At 43.2% G+C, this 14,271-nt stretch overlaps 2 protein-coding genes across 2 annotated transcripts in view; one reads left to right on the top strand and one right to left on the bottom strand.

The window, feature by feature from the left end:
• Window positions 1–126: 126 nt before the first annotated feature.
• On the bottom strand, window positions 127–4,334 carry dennd10 (DENN domain containing 10). The gene is made up of 10 exons (XM_056394993.1): window positions 4,184–4,334; window positions 4,045–4,099; window positions 3,514–3,710; window positions 3,056–3,135; window positions 2,814–2,962; window positions 1,619–1,730; window positions 1,421–1,521; window positions 1,161–1,268; window positions 973–1,067; window positions 127–878 (listed from the first exon to the last, which is right to left on the bottom strand). The coding sequence occupies exons 2-10, from the start codon at window positions 4,088–4,090 to the stop codon at window positions 711–713; spliced, it is 1,056 nt and encodes a 351-aa protein (XP_056250968.1). The 5' UTR covers window positions 4,091–4,099; window positions 4,184–4,334; the 3' UTR covers window positions 127–710.
• A 1,316-nt stretch (window positions 4,335–5,650) lies between these two features.
• Window positions 5,651–14,271, top strand: part of eif3s10 (eukaryotic translation initiation factor 3, subunit 10 (theta)) — an 8,935-nt gene continuing 314 nt past the window's right edge. The window contains exons 1-22 of the mRNA XM_056395763.1: window positions 5,651–5,817; window positions 6,325–6,515; window positions 6,603–6,739; window positions 6,907–7,070; window positions 7,510–7,709; window positions 7,889–8,097; window positions 8,187–8,358; window positions 8,591–8,695; window positions 8,831–8,929; window positions 9,025–9,141; window positions 9,286–9,471; window positions 9,698–10,045; window positions 10,146–10,250; window positions 10,331–10,444; window positions 10,561–10,683; window positions 10,770–10,923; window positions 11,306–11,487; window positions 11,876–11,964; window positions 12,066–12,535; window positions 12,665–12,797; window positions 12,900–13,072; window positions 13,690–14,271. The exon at window positions 13,690–14,271 is cut by the window's right edge and continues 314 nt beyond it. Of these exons, the coding sequence (XP_056251738.1) occupies window positions 5,769–5,817; window positions 6,325–6,515; window positions 6,603–6,739; window positions 6,907–7,070; window positions 7,510–7,709; window positions 7,889–8,097; window positions 8,187–8,358; window positions 8,591–8,695; window positions 8,831–8,929; window positions 9,025–9,141; window positions 9,286–9,471; window positions 9,698–10,045; window positions 10,146–10,250; window positions 10,331–10,444; window positions 10,561–10,683; window positions 10,770–10,923; window positions 11,306–11,487; window positions 11,876–11,964; window positions 12,066–12,535; window positions 12,665–12,797; window positions 12,900–13,072; window positions 13,690–13,904 (3,735 nt within the window). The 5' untranslated portion in view covers window positions 5,651–5,768 and the 3' untranslated portion in view covers window positions 13,905–14,271. The remainder of the gene's footprint in view (window positions 5,818–6,324; window positions 6,516–6,602; window positions 6,740–6,906; window positions 7,071–7,509; window positions 7,710–7,888; window positions 8,098–8,186; window positions 8,359–8,590; window positions 8,696–8,830; window positions 8,930–9,024; window positions 9,142–9,285; window positions 9,472–9,697; window positions 10,046–10,145; window positions 10,251–10,330; window positions 10,445–10,560; window positions 10,684–10,769; window positions 10,924–11,305; window positions 11,488–11,875; window positions 11,965–12,065; window positions 12,536–12,664; window positions 12,798–12,899; window positions 13,073–13,689) is intronic.

Below are 14,271 nucleotides of genomic sequence, written 5' to 3'. Positions count from 1 at the left end.
GTCTGTCTTTCTAAATGTTACGAGATGGTACTCGGCCTCAAACCCACTGATTCCTTCTAGAGATAAAGTCACAAATTTATATCTTCATTTTTTTAAAAGGCTCGATGTTTTCCTACAACAGCTGGGCACTGTAGTTTTTAGCAAACACTACTCAGACTGCAGTAAATAGTGCATTTATTGGGGACTATTTCCAGCTGCGGATTAATACACATTTGGCATTCTAGTGAGTATTAACAGCAGCGGGACTGTGTATGGGGTGATTGACTCGAAATGAACTACAGAGCATGTCTCCCAGTGTAACAGAGCTTCAACAGCTTCTGAACGACAGTGGAGCTCTATGGCACAGATGAATCACATATAATCAGGCTTTGACTACACACACAATACTTGTTTGTTTTGGTTTTTTCATGAGATTTGTTGGCAATAAAAAAAAATATATAAATTATTGTCAAACACCCTTGTATTGGTACAAGATATGAGTCACGTCTCATTAGCACAACAGCGTAAGCTAAAATCTGATGCTAGTGACACTTTCCTACTTCACATGAAGGTTTCTGTGAGAGAGCGTCTTGTGCACACTCTCATGATAACAGCGAGAGTCTGTACAAGCCTTTCAGAAAACAGTATTTATCCTGACGTATACAAAACACCACCGAGCCCACAGCTGCTGACAGCGACATCATCCTGCAGCCGAGCGTCTGAAATGGAGTTTATATCCTCAGGAGTTGCTCGGCAGCTGCCAAATGAAAGAGGAAGTTCTCCGTCGCTGGAGGGAAGTGACGCTGCTTTAAACCTTCCAGTGTGATTTTGGAGTCCTCACACTCGTCAGCCAGGGCGACCAGGTTGGCGAGGATCTCTTTGGTCTTCACAGAGATGTCCTGTGAATGAAAGCGTGGTCGTCATGTTACAGTCGACAGTTCTCGCAGCTGTGGCTTGGACACAGAAGTGCCGGTGTTCTGAGTGTGTTCTCACCTTGATCACCTGACTGTCTGACCTCTCAGCATCCTCTGCAGACTGGACGATGAGGTGGCCGACGTCCTTGTGTAGCTTCCCCATAGCCATGGCCTCTGTGGTGGGAAACTGCACGTCAGTCTGAGGGAAATGTTGTCCTACTCTCTCGCTCTTACAAACATATCTCCCTCTCTTTCAACATACTGTACCTTTGGCGCTCTGGGATACTGTGATGACACTGTCGGGGAGGTTCACGAACACATCAAACAAGTCTGATCTGTTGCTCACTTCTGGATCTACAAATCCTGCTACATACCCTGTGGAGAAAACAAACATATTGGTGCATGAATAATTCATTTCCCTACCATGAGATCGCAGCGATCACAGTGCAGACGGTGGCACGAGGATAGGTCTCGCCACGAAGGTTTTCTGTTGATCAGAGTTTAAATAAATCAGGGGGCAGTCTCACCGGGGCATTTCTTTAAATCCTCCACTTCAGTATCAGTCAGGTGCACGTACGGGTGCAGGATGGACCAGTCTTTCCTGTGCCACGTCAGAGCCGGCAGAACTCTAGAGGGAAACGGGCAAAGTGTTTACTTTAATCTCCCACCATCAAATTCTCATGAAGGTTTAAACTAAATATCTTGGCTTGAAGTCTCAATTTTACCTGGTGAACTCCAACAACGCTTCGATACGAGGGTGATGGACGACGATCCTCCTCTTCAGCATGAGAGCAGTGTACAGGATGATCGTCTCCAAACCAAACTGAGACACCACATCTAAAACAGAGCGGAAACATGGAAGTAAACTGGATGACCCACTTTCATCTCTGAGGGAATCTGGGTTGTGTTCTTAGTAAATTTTTATGAAGCACTTTCAGTGTTAGTTGTTTTTCTTTCAGCATTAGATGGTAGAATCACCAACACCACAGGGAAAGAAAAGATTCTTGGCTGCGTTTTCTACTTCATATTATAAAATAAAACACCACATCCGATACAAGTTGTTCACTGAGCTCCATTTTAAAGTAAGTGAATTTAGCTATGTTAATCAGTGGCTTGATTGTTTGACACATTAACAACAATTCAAATAGTTGATTAGTTGATTGCCAGAAAATTAATCACAAGTAATTTTTTGAGCAAAAATGACAAAAATAGATTGCCTCAGTTTCTTAATTGTAATTATAATCATTATTATTATAATTATGTCAGTTAAATATCTTGTTGAGTTTAAAAAAACAAGATATTTAGGAATGTCACGATGTGTTCTGGTAACTTGTGATAGACTTAAACACAATCACAGAAATAATTTGTGAAAAAAATAATAATGGAAATAATGGTTAGTCAAATTTTACATGCAGTGCTTCTTTGTAGTCTTATCTTACTTGAATATAATTTCAGGTTGCAACTAAGCATTCATTTTTCTGTCAGTTAATATGCTGATTATTTTCTTGATTATTCAATGAGTCTTTAGTCTTCAAAATATGAAATTGTGAAAATAAATGTGCATCATGATTTCTCAGAGCCCGAGGTGATGCCTGCAGATCGCATGTTTTATAACACTAACAGTCCAAAACCCAGAGATATTCAGGTTACTATTATATATGACAACAAGAAGCAGGAAGTCTTTGCATCCGAGAGGCTGGAACCAGCGAGCCAGCGTTTGGCATTTTTGGTTGAAAATTACTGAAAGAGAAATTTAATCAATTTCCAAAATAGTTGATTATTTTTCTGTCGACCAATTAATCATCTATTTGTCTCAGCTTTGCTATAACAATAAATCCACTGCATCCATTTTAAAGTGAAATCAGACTATAGAGCCCAAAATACAGATCCATGTTCGTCCTAACAACTGTGACGTCTTACCTTTGACTGAACCGGCCAGGTACGCCTTCCGAACATCGTAGTCCTTGATGAGGAACGAGCCATTTTCATCACTCTGACAAATTCCTTTGGTGAGAACGGTGATGTAAGCCTCCATCATCTTCACTGGACTGCCGTGTTTGATGTACATCCTGAATGACAGATCAAAACACACCACATGACTAAATAAGCACAGTCCACAGTACAAAGTTGGCATTACTCATGAAATACACAAACAGTGTTACCTGCAGAGTATTCTACTGAGTGCAGCATACTTCTCTGGGTTGAAGTCTTTTGCTGTGACAACTATTGAAAAATGAGTGACCTGAAGAAGGGAAAACAGAGACAAAACTCCATTAGTCGATCAACAGAAAATAATTATCAAATAAAGACACCAGCTTCTTAAATGGAGGATTTGCTGCTTCTCTCTGCTTTACATCATTATAAATCTTTTGGGGCTGCTGATTGGATAAAACACGCAATCTGAAAACCTCACCTTTGTCTCTGAGAAATTGTGCTGTGTATTTTTCTCCATTATCTTGCATTTTATACACTATACAAATTACTAAACTGATTAATTAAAAATTACAATCAGTAGATTAATCCTGAATGAAAATAATCATAAGTGTCAGCCCCAGATTCATTGTTCCAATTTATGGTAAGGTACTTTTGATGGAGGAGTCTCTGAGAAATGACGTTGTACCTTGTTTAGTGCTGTAGGTTCCTGTACCTCCACTGTGGTAATGTAGTACCAGGTACGGCAGAACTGACCAAACACAAAGGTGTGGAAATCCCGGCTGTCCTGCGTCAGGCAGCACTTGCTGAGCAGGACTTGCCTCAGGTCTGAGTCCACGGAGGGATAGCACCAAACCCACAGTGTGTCTCCATTCACATCTTTCTCTGGGCAGAGACAAAATAACACCAACACTGAACATGGTGTATCAATCTTTACCTATCTGAAGAGGGACAGAGATTAAAAATGGTCTAAGACAGGGCCTCATGAGACCAAATCTTTATCACATGGGGGTCTGTGTTATCCATTTTACCAGCTCCTAAATGAACGCAGGACAAACATGCAGGAGCAATGAACCAATGAAGGACATGGAGCCCTGCTGATGGGACACGTTTGGGTCACAATGGCATCATGTGATCCTTTTGCAGGGAGTCTGAGGCGCCAGGTTCGTTTCAAAACCAAGACCAAGAAACAAGAAACCACGAGTGAACTTACACTTACCGATTAATCCGACGCTTAACATAAACTGAGTTTCAGTCGCTGCCATATTCCATACCTGAAAGAGTTCATAAACACAAGTTAACTGGAGAGAAACCCCCAACCATCTTCCTCTGTGGACGCTAATGTAGCCGTGAAGTACCTTGAGAGCTCCTGCAAGGTCCAAAACCAAAACACTATCCCGGGCAGATTTACTGAGGCAGAAAATGTGTTCAAACTTGTCAGTGGCCTGGGTGTGATTCCTGCTGTCAACAGACTTTCCCCACTCTGCGAAATCTCTTCCTTCTTCCGGGACTGGAGGATTGTGCGGGAGGAGACACGCTGCTCACAACCAATCACAGCTGGCGATACTCCAGGGCTGATGGTTCGTTCACAGATATTTGTAGATATTTGTTAATTGTAGAATTATACAAGACAAGACATCAGAAACTTGTGAAATGCCAATAAATTATGTTGCCATATTTCTGATTGGAACAGTTAAGTGTAGGCAGGCATATATGTATATATAAACTCAGTCTACTCAGTATTAATACTGATTCTAACCTAATATTGTTTTTTTTTTTAAGGCTATTATGTTTTTTAAACATGATAAATGTTTGTGTCCTTATGTTTGTCCTTAATACATCTCCATTGTACATATTTAAGCTACATTAAGCCTTCTCTGAAATTAGCAAAGCAATATAAATATGTTTGGCAGCAGAATAAGCAAAACATAACCTGCATCACATGTTCTTTGATAGTTTTCTAAGATATTTTGTATTGCATTTGTATTTGTATATGTGTGGAGAGGAGGTTCAGATTTAGCCTCTCTATATCCAGTGTGAACAAAATAGTTTCAACCTGCAATAGAACTTTAAAATTTAAACTGGCCCACAAAATATCACAGAAATACTCTTTTAGTCTGTATTTTAGTGTGTATTTACTTTTAGTATGTATTTAACTTTGATGTCAAGACAACTGAAAAGGGGAACCATTAATTCAAGTCTCTGTTTAGTTGGATGTGGGGCTATGTTTTGACAATGCAGTTATGTATGAGAGCTAGGTGGGTGAGACACTTTCCGAGGGTTACCTGAACGCACCACGAGGACATCGCATACGGGAACTTCAGACACCCAGAGCTGCCAGGTTTGTTAAAAACCCCCATTTGGGAAGTCTAGGTTTTGTGAAGCTGTTCATTTCATAATGCTACAGAAGGAATAAATAATAAAATAATAATAATCCTATAGGATTAGACTATTCACAATAGTTCTCAATATCTTATATTGCACAAACTTTATTTATTTGATACATTTTAATTAATAGATTTACAGATAACATGCGCCTGCAGAGATTAATAATAATTAATAGGTCATATACAGCAAGAACATGCACTCATACAGGTATTACAGTCACCAGTGACTGTTGTTAGGTATAAAAGTGTCTAACCAAGTATATTAAGTTCACGTGTATATTATTCGTAAGAACAACTTTACTTAATACACATACATCAACCTGTACTATTTATCAAGATTTGTGGCTGAGGAAGACCAACATTTCTTCGCTTTCGGCTTGTGATAGGGGCGTAGCGCGTGGCGCACCTGGCAACCCTAGCTAGGCCGTTCACGAGGTTCTTCCTTTCTCAGCCAGCACCGTTGCAGTGGGTGAGTGCGTGGCTTGGATGGACTGGTGAAGTTACTCAAAATTCACTCAAGTCAGCCCATTTGGAATTTCACTAGAACGCCACCGACATGCCGGCGTATTTTCAGCGGCCAGAGAATGCTCTGAAACGAGCGAACGGTGAGTACGAACACGGCTTCGTGTTTCACAGATGTCACAAGCTCGCGCTAACTAGCTAGCCACCGTTAGCTGCTTTAGCCTTCGAATGCCTCGTCGCTTAGCGTTGTAGTTAGCCGGGCTAACTGCTACTACTAGCTTGAATGGCGGGGAAGCCATATCGCATTCTTTCAGCTAGCGTTAGTATTTAGCTAACCGGGTAGGCCATTTTTTGTGGTACTGGCTGTTGTACAGAATCAGAAACATTGTATAAACGTAGCTGTCTATTAGGTAAGCGTTATTATATTTTGACAGTTTTGTAACGTTATTGTTAACGTCTGTTAGCTACTGTCTAATGCCCAGTAGCTTCTAATGTAACGTTTACTAAGCATCACCACGGGCCTAACTGTGTCGGATAGATTTAGTTAACCACGGCGTTTGAAGGTGTGGAAGAGATGGTGCGAGATGCTAGGGGTTCTGTGGCACATCTGTGTCATCACTGACTTATGTCACTGTAATGTGTTTATACAGAGTTTCTGGAGGTTGGCAAGAAGCAGCCGGCCTTGGATGTTTTGTACGATGTCATCAAGAGCAAAAAACATCGAACATGGCAGAAGATCCACGAGCCCATCATGCTCAAGTACCTGGAGCTCTGCGTGGACCTTCGCAAAAGCCATCTGGCCAAGGAGGGTCTCTACCAGTACAAGAACATCTGCCAGCAGGTGTGTGAGGAGAAATCTGTGAGATCAGGTAGTTATTTGAACCAGAGTCTTTAAGAGTTCAAGTGCAATCTCTGTCTCTGCTCTCAGGTGAACATCAAATCTCTGGAGGATGTGGTTCGGGCTTACCTGAAGCTGGCAGAGGAGAAGACGGAGACAGCCAAGGAGGAATCCCAGCAGATGGTCCTGGACATCGAGGATCTGGACAACATCCAGACCCCAGAGAGGTGAGGTTGACCTTTAATGCAGAAATTAGGCTGCAACCAGTGTCTATACAGACTTCAAAGTTGTTTTCTTGATTTAATTGAATGAGTGTTTGTAAATAATCAGGCAGTTAATACGTTTGTGTTACAATGATGATGTGTTATTAATGTTGAGCGTGTTGTTACTTCAGTGTGCTCCTGAGTGCTGTGAGTGGAGAGGACACTCAGGATCGTACTGATCGCCTGCTGCTCACTCCCTGGGTGAAGTTCCTGTGGGAGTCCTACCGCCAGTGCCTGGACCTGCTCCGAAACAACTCCAAGGTGGAGCGTCTGTATCATGACATTGCCCAGCAAGGTAATGACACAAACTGACTGTCTTAAGTACATTTTGATTTCATTCTTTCTCTTTTTGTTTGAATTTATTGTCATATTTGTCAAGGGTGCATAGTTTTCAGTCAACAAAATTTAAAAAAAAATTTAATGTAGGTGGATGTTACAGAGTTCCAACATATGTACAGAATATGCACCATGTTTGAAATAATAAACACTATCATGGTCAGCCAGAAACAAAGCGAATTAATGTTTTAATAGGTCTCATTTTTAAATATGAATCTAAAATTTCAATATAAATATGCCTTTTATCCTTACTTTATTTTGATGAGATTATATTATTAAAGTAATATAGTCAATATTTCAAAAAACAAAAATACACAAGCAAAAAAATCAGCCGTAAATTACACGTTGAATGTTTCATACTAAGTGCTGTTAATAATATCTGGTCATCTTTTGTGCAGCATTCAAGTTCTGCCTGCAGTACACTCGCAAGGCTGAGTTTCGCAAGCTGTGTGACAACCTGCGTATGCATCTGGGGCAGATCCAGCGCCACCACAACCAGAGCACCGCCATCAACCTGAACAACCCTGAGAGCCAGTCTATGCACCTGGAGACACGTCTGGTGCAGCTGGACAGTGCCATTAGCATGGAGCTCTGGCAGGTCTGTCCACTGAAACTCTCTTTGTATATAATTATGTTCAGTGATGCAGAAAATGTAGTGTAAGACTTGTAGAATAGCTAAACACTTTTACAATCCTCTTATGTCCTCTGCAATTAAATTGACGATACATGAGTAAAATAGTGATATTGGTACTAATGCAGTATTGTTGCTATTTCCAGGAAGCTTTCAAGGCTGTTGAGGACATCCATGGACTGTTTGCTCTTTCCAAGAAGCCTCCCAAACCCCAGCTGATGGCCAACTACTACAACAAGGTGTCTACTGTGTTCTGGAAATCTGGAAATGCTCTTTTCCACGCCTGCACTCTCCACCGGCTCTATCACCTGTCCAGGGAGATGCGCAAGAATCTGACCCAGGATGAGATGCAGAGGTATCTTTATCTATTGTTTATCTACAGAGAAGTACACAAGTTTGACTCTGGTGGCCGATCAAATGGTTAATTACACTTTCCATCTTCAGGATGTCCACCAGAGTCCTCCTGGCAACTCTTTCCATACCCATCACCCCTGAGCGCACTGACATTGCTCGGCTGCTGGACATGGATGGCATCATCGTGGAGAAACACCGCAGGCTGGCCACGCTCCTGGGCCTCCAGTCTCCGCCAACCCGCCAGAGTCTCATCAATGATATGGTACATTATGTGCACAAGAAAGCAGCTTTGTGAAGTGTTTTAGGTTTCAAGAGTCCCTGAATGTTGCTTTTCAAATAACAGAAAAAAATCTCTTTATTGTCTTTTTAAGAAAAATCAGTTGACTTTGACTTTTTACCTGACCATGTAAAACTTCTGATAATAAATATTATTATAAATGTTATATTATAAATCAGATATTTGACTAATGTATGTTTTAATGTTTGTATTCTAGGTGAGATTTAATTTGCTGCAGTATGTTGTACCTGATGTGAAAGAACTTTACAACTGGCTGGAGGTTGACTTTCATCCTCTGAAACTGAGTGGAAGAGTGACCAAGGTAAAAAAACAAAAACTGAGCACCATCTGTCAGACACAGATTTTTAGTAAAAGTTCATATTATATTCATTAATTAAAATTAGTGAAGCTACTAATTTCTAATTCCAGTGTATGCTAACACTTACTCTCCCACCAGGTTTTGAACTGGGTGAGAGACCAGGCTGAGAAGGAGGCTGATCTGCAGCAGTATGTTCCTCACCTGCAGAGCAACACCATCCTGAGGCTCCTGCAACAGGTTTTTGTCTTTTATTTCCCTGGACTGCCCTCCTAAACCACACCTTCAACGTAATGATGCTAACTTTTCTCATTATTCTGCATCTGTTATTTTAGGTTGCACAGATTTATCAAAGCATCGAGTTCAGCCGTCTGGCCTCCCTGGTTCCATTTGTGGACGCCTTCCAGCTGGAGCGCTCCATTGTGGATGCTGCCCGACACTGTGATCTACAGGTAAGATCAACATCAGGAGGGATTATGCATTAGTCACCCTTGATAGTTCATCAAAAGTATTTTTACAGTGATGAGTATGCAGTTATGACTCAAAAGCGATCAAGCCATTTCTTAACTTATCTAACATTTTGCTTTGCCTTTTAGGTCCGAATCGACCACAGCTCTCGGACTCTGAGCTTTGGTTCTGACCTGAACTACTCAACCAAAGAGGACGCTCCTGTTGGTCCTTTCCTACAGAACATGCCCTCAGAGCAGATAAGGAACCAGCTGACTGCCATGTCTGCTTCCTTGGCTAAGGCCATCCAGGTCATCAAGCCTGCCTCCATCCTGGTGAGTCAGCCTCTCACTGACCTCTAATGTATAGACACACAGAGGCTGGAACCATCTGATCAGTGACCAACATTAACTTTTTACAGGCTAGCATGTCATGCAGCACACATGAACATACATGCATGTGTGTTCATGTGATATTAAAATCTGATTCAAGATTTATCCAGTACAGTCTGCTTTATTCTCCAACACTAAACTGCATTCTGATGTTTTTGTCGTTTCTCAGCAAGAGCGTGAGGAGCAGAACCAGCAGGCTATTGCTGCCTATCTGAAAAATGCCCGCAAGGATCATCAGCGTATCCTGGCTCGTAGACAGACCATTGAAGAGCGTAAGGAGCGCCTGGAGAGTCTGAACATTCAGCGTGAAAAGGAGGAGCTTGAGCAGCGGGAAGCTGAGATGCAGAAGGTCCGCAAGGCTGAGGAGGAGCGTCTGCGCCAGGAGGCCAAAGAGAGGGAGAAGGAGCGCATCATGCAGGAGCATGAGCAAATCAAGAAGAAGACAGTCCGTGAACGACTGGAGCAGATCAAGAAGACTGAACTCGGAGCCAAGGCCTTTAAGGATATTGATATTGAGGTAAAATGTGGCCAAAATACATTTTTGTTGAACTCCATATTGCAGAAATAGGTCATAGTGATATTAAGTTTCATGAGACTAACAAATGTGTTTTGTACAGGACCTGGAGGAGCTGGATCCAGACTTCATCATGGCTAAACAGGTGGAGCAGCTGGAGAAGGAGAAGAAGGAACTTCAGGAGCGTCTGAAGAACCAGGAGAAAAAGGTAACTGAGTGAGACATCAGTGTTGAGTGTCTTACCTTGATGTGAATTAGAATTTGACACTGACTTTTATATCTCTCCAGATTGACTACTTTGAGAGAGCCAAACGCCTCGAGGAGATTCCTCTCATCAAAAAGGCTTATGAGGAGCAGCGTATCAAGGACATGGAACTGTGGGAGCTCCAGGAGGAGGAGAGGGTATTTTGAAAGATATATATGGTTCTAAAAAATTTAGAAACACTAAGTGAGGAAATCCAAGTTTTTCAGATGAGTATCCACGGTGTAAGAATTTACTTTCTTTCCTGTTGTTGTAGATCAGTAACATGAAAGTTGAGCGGGAGAAGGCTCTGGAGCACAAGAAGCGCATGTCGAGGATGATGGAGGACAAAGAAAACTTCTTGTCTAAAATTACCGCTGCCCGTAGCTTCATTTATGAGGTAAGAGCATTTAGTCCCTCCATCAATTTAAGCTGAGTGTTTAGGGCTGAGGCAGTGGTTTCATGTTCATTGTTCTGTCTTTCAAGGAAAAACTCAAAGCTTTCCAGGAGCGTCTGGTGGAGGAGAGGAAGAAGCGTCTGGAAGAAAGGAAGAGACAGCGCAAAGAGGACAGGCGCAATACTTACTACCGCCAGAAAGAGGAAGAGGCCCAGCGTATCCATGAGGAGCAGCTCAAGAAAGGTAATAAATTTGCACTGAGACACAGAACTTGTCATGATAAAAGAGGGGTAGAATTTCATGTGCCACAGAAAACAGACATTTATATCCAGGAAGAAAATGGAGGAAACTGTGGTAGAAATGTCAGCAGTAGTGGTTCGAATGGTTGTTTTCAGGGACATTAGCTCTACAGGGAGGAGCTGAGTTGTTGCCCAGCATTAAATTTTTATTTTGCTTGGTTTTCACATGGTACATAAAAAAGTGAATAAAGAGGCAACTGTAATTGTAGCAGCCACTCCATGTGTGCTGCATCCTGCTTTTTAAATGAGAGCAAAATGTGGTAGCTCTTACCCCAAGAGCTAATGTAGTTTGAACACGCCTCATTATTTTCTTACTTTTGTTACAGAGCGTGAGGAGCGTGAACGCCTGGAACAAGAGCAGAGAGAGGAGGAGGAGAGGGAGTACCAGGAGCGTCTGCGCAAGCTTGAGGAGCAGGAACGGAAGCAGCGTGCTCGTCAGCAGGAGATTGAGGAGCGAGAACGCCGTCGTGAGGAGGAGAGAAGGGGCCCGCCGGAGGAGAAAGCTAAGGTACAAATGAGCTTCTTTATTTCTTTAACTGATGGTCAGAGCCAACAGTTTCATGCAAATATGAAGTAGGGCTGAGAATCACAATTAATTCATGCAAGATTTTCTATATGATGAGGCTAAACTTCCAGACAGAGTTAGAGTTCAAATGTTTAGTGTAAGGATACACGTGTGTATTAATTTTGTAGCTCAATGGTCCAATCTATCAGTAACACAAGTAAGACCATAATCTGTCATAAAATATTGTGATATATTTGATTTGAGTGCAGAATAACAGACTTCAGGTTAAAACATTTGACGTATTTCTGGTAAGAGCTGATGAGGACTGAGGTCTGCAGACCTTTGAGTGATCCTGAAGTAATTGCACAATATGTATGATTTGCTTCCACAGGAGTGGGGTGAGAAGGAGGAGGGAGGATGGAGGAGCTCGCGGCGCACTGAGGGAGGTGACTCAGAGCGGCGGCGTCCTGTGCCTGACAGGTGTGTGTTGGTAACGCCAGTCGCTTTGCTTTTTTAATGTTGATTCCATTAAACCAAGAGGGGTCACTCTAACAACACCTGTGCTCGCTTTCTCCCTCCAGGGACTGGAGACAGGAGGGCAGTGAAGATGACAAAGAGGAGAAGGAGGTGCCCTTCAGGCGAGGAGAGGGTCCCCGCAGGGGCGGAGATGACAGAGGACCCCGTCGGGGCTTTGATGATGATAGAGGCCCACGTCGTGGCGGTGATGAGGACCGTCCTCCACGCAGAGGGATGGATGATGATCGTGGCCCACGTAGAGGCTTTGATGATGACCGCGGACCAAGGAGGGGTGGAGATGAGGAGCGTGGCCCATGGCGTGGTTTTGATGATGACCGTGGTCCCAGGCGTGGCTTTGATGACGACAGAGCTCCCCGCCGAGGCATGGATGACTCCAGGGGTCCCAGACGCGGGGCTGATGATGACTGGGGCAGAAGAGGAGGAGATGATGAAAGAGGTGGAAGGAGAGGCATGGATGACGGGCCACGTCGTGGTGGTGATGACGCAAAACCATGGAAACCCCTGAGCAGACCTGGTAAGCCTGTAGCCAGTCAGCTGCTGATAAGTGTTAGAGACGTCTTACAGTCTGTAAGCTTTATTCAACAGTCAGACTCTCAGCAGCTCCTAATGTAATGTCTGACAGGATGATGAGCAAATGCTTCAGTTGCAGGTGGCTGGCGTGAGCGGGAGAAGGCCCGAGAGGAGAGCTGGGGACCTCCCCGTGGTGGTGGAAATGACGATGATGGCGAAGAAGAGGAAAGATCCAGCGACCGCTTCAGAGAGCGTCGCCCACAGAGGTGGGCCTAACAGAAGATCTATGTTCAGAGTGTTGATATAATTTATTTGTTTTTGAGGACAGTGAAGTGTCACTGTTAATCGCTGTCTCTTTGTTTTCACAGAGAGGAGGGTGGTCCCTGGAGGAGAGCAGGTGGAGAGGAGGGGGGCAGCAGCTGGAGAGAGTCTCGCAGAGAGGACGACCGCGAGGATCGTCGTGATCGTGATGATCGCCGTGGTGAACGCCGTGATAGAGATGACCGTGAGCAGAGACCCCCACCCAGAGAGAATGAAGAGGGTAAGCAGAGCAGGATTTAGGAATGACACATGTCAAGGATACATAGGCAAATAGTTTTCCTTAACCTTCTAAGACCCGAACTCTTGCATGGCGTGCATTTTTTATTTCTCTTTGCTATTTAGGCTGATTGGGACCTGAGAAAAATGATGTCCACATATGAGGACATTAGTTTTACATTTCGATTACTGAGTGGCAGTATAATATCCTCATATGTGGTCACCAGGCCCTTGTTGAGAAAAAGTTAGTATTGTGGTCTAGAGAACCCAAAATGTGAGGTCCACAAATGTGGACGCCAGGTCCTAGGAGGTTAAAGATGTGACATAATTAAAAGCTGTTGAAAATACGTCTTTTTAAGCCAAAATAAGTGTACAGTTTGTGGCTCAACAAAACCTTCAGTAACATTGAGGCTTATGCTCAGATTAATGAGTATGATTAAAACATTGTAGCCATCATCAGTCATACCCCCAGACTGTCATTTATCCTCCAGCCAGCAGAGGTCAGTGTTTACCTGTTTACTCACTGTTACAGCAGGTGTCTTAAAAACATACCCATCAAACTTGTTACTTGTAACATGTTGCTGCTTGAACGTCACCTAATGAGCATCTCTGTTTCCTCAGGAGGCTCTTGGCGTCGTGGAGGTGCAGGTGGAGGTGGAGGTGGAGGTGGAGCTGGAGGTGAAGAAAAGCGCGAGGAGCGGGACAGGGACCGGCCCAGAGACAGGGAACGCGACCGTGATGGTGAAGGAGAAAAGGGTTGGCGTTCAGATAGAGAAATCCCTCGTCGCACCAAGAATGAGACGGATGATGACGGCTGGACCACTGTCCGTCGCTGAGCAACAGCCTCTGCATCTAATTGGCTCAGATGATGATAAATTGGTTTTGAAAAAAAAAAATTCCGTATCCATTTAGCCATGATGATAGATTAATGGCTACAAGCCCCTGATACTCGTGCGTTATTCTTTTGAATGAAATATTTGTAGACAGTAGTTTTCCTGGGAATTGTTTATCTTTACTTTGAGCAGTTCTGAACCAGAGGCTCTCCACCACCTGAAACCATCAGCCAATGAACTTGTGTGCACTTAGTCCTCATGCAGATCATTAATCCAAACATGACTGCCCCAAGTGGTTGGGAGTGTTATTAGCTAAAACGATGAAGTGAAACTGATTTCAACTGAAAACCAATGTACCTGCTCCAATGTT

Source organism: Seriola aureovittata, chromosome 14, assembly GCF_021018895.1.
Source record: "Seriola aureovittata isolate HTS-2021-v1 ecotype China chromosome 14, ASM2101889v1, whole genome shotgun sequence".
Taxonomy (NCBI): Eukaryota; Metazoa; Chordata; class Actinopteri; order Carangiformes; family Carangidae; genus Seriola; species Seriola aureovittata.
Note: the sequence above shows the minus strand (reverse complement) of the source record. Positions and strands in the feature narration are given on the sequence as shown.

What these genes read in the sequence shown, in the direction of transcription:
- dennd10 (XM_056394993.1), bottom strand. Translation starts at nt 4,090, where the DNA reads ATGGCAGCGACTGAAACTCAGTTTATGTTAAGCGTCGGATTAATCG. An exon ending in GTTAAGCGTCGGATTAATCG is followed by an intron (nt 3,711 to 4,044) that starts GTAAGTGTAAGT and finishes GTCTCTGCCCAG; the next exon opens with AGAAAGATGTGAATGGAGAC. An exon ending in CCTGGCCGGTTCAGTCAAAG is followed by an intron (nt 1,731 to 2,813) that starts GTAAGACGTCAC and finishes GCTCTGTTTTAG; the next exon opens with ATGTGGTGTCTCAGTTTGGT.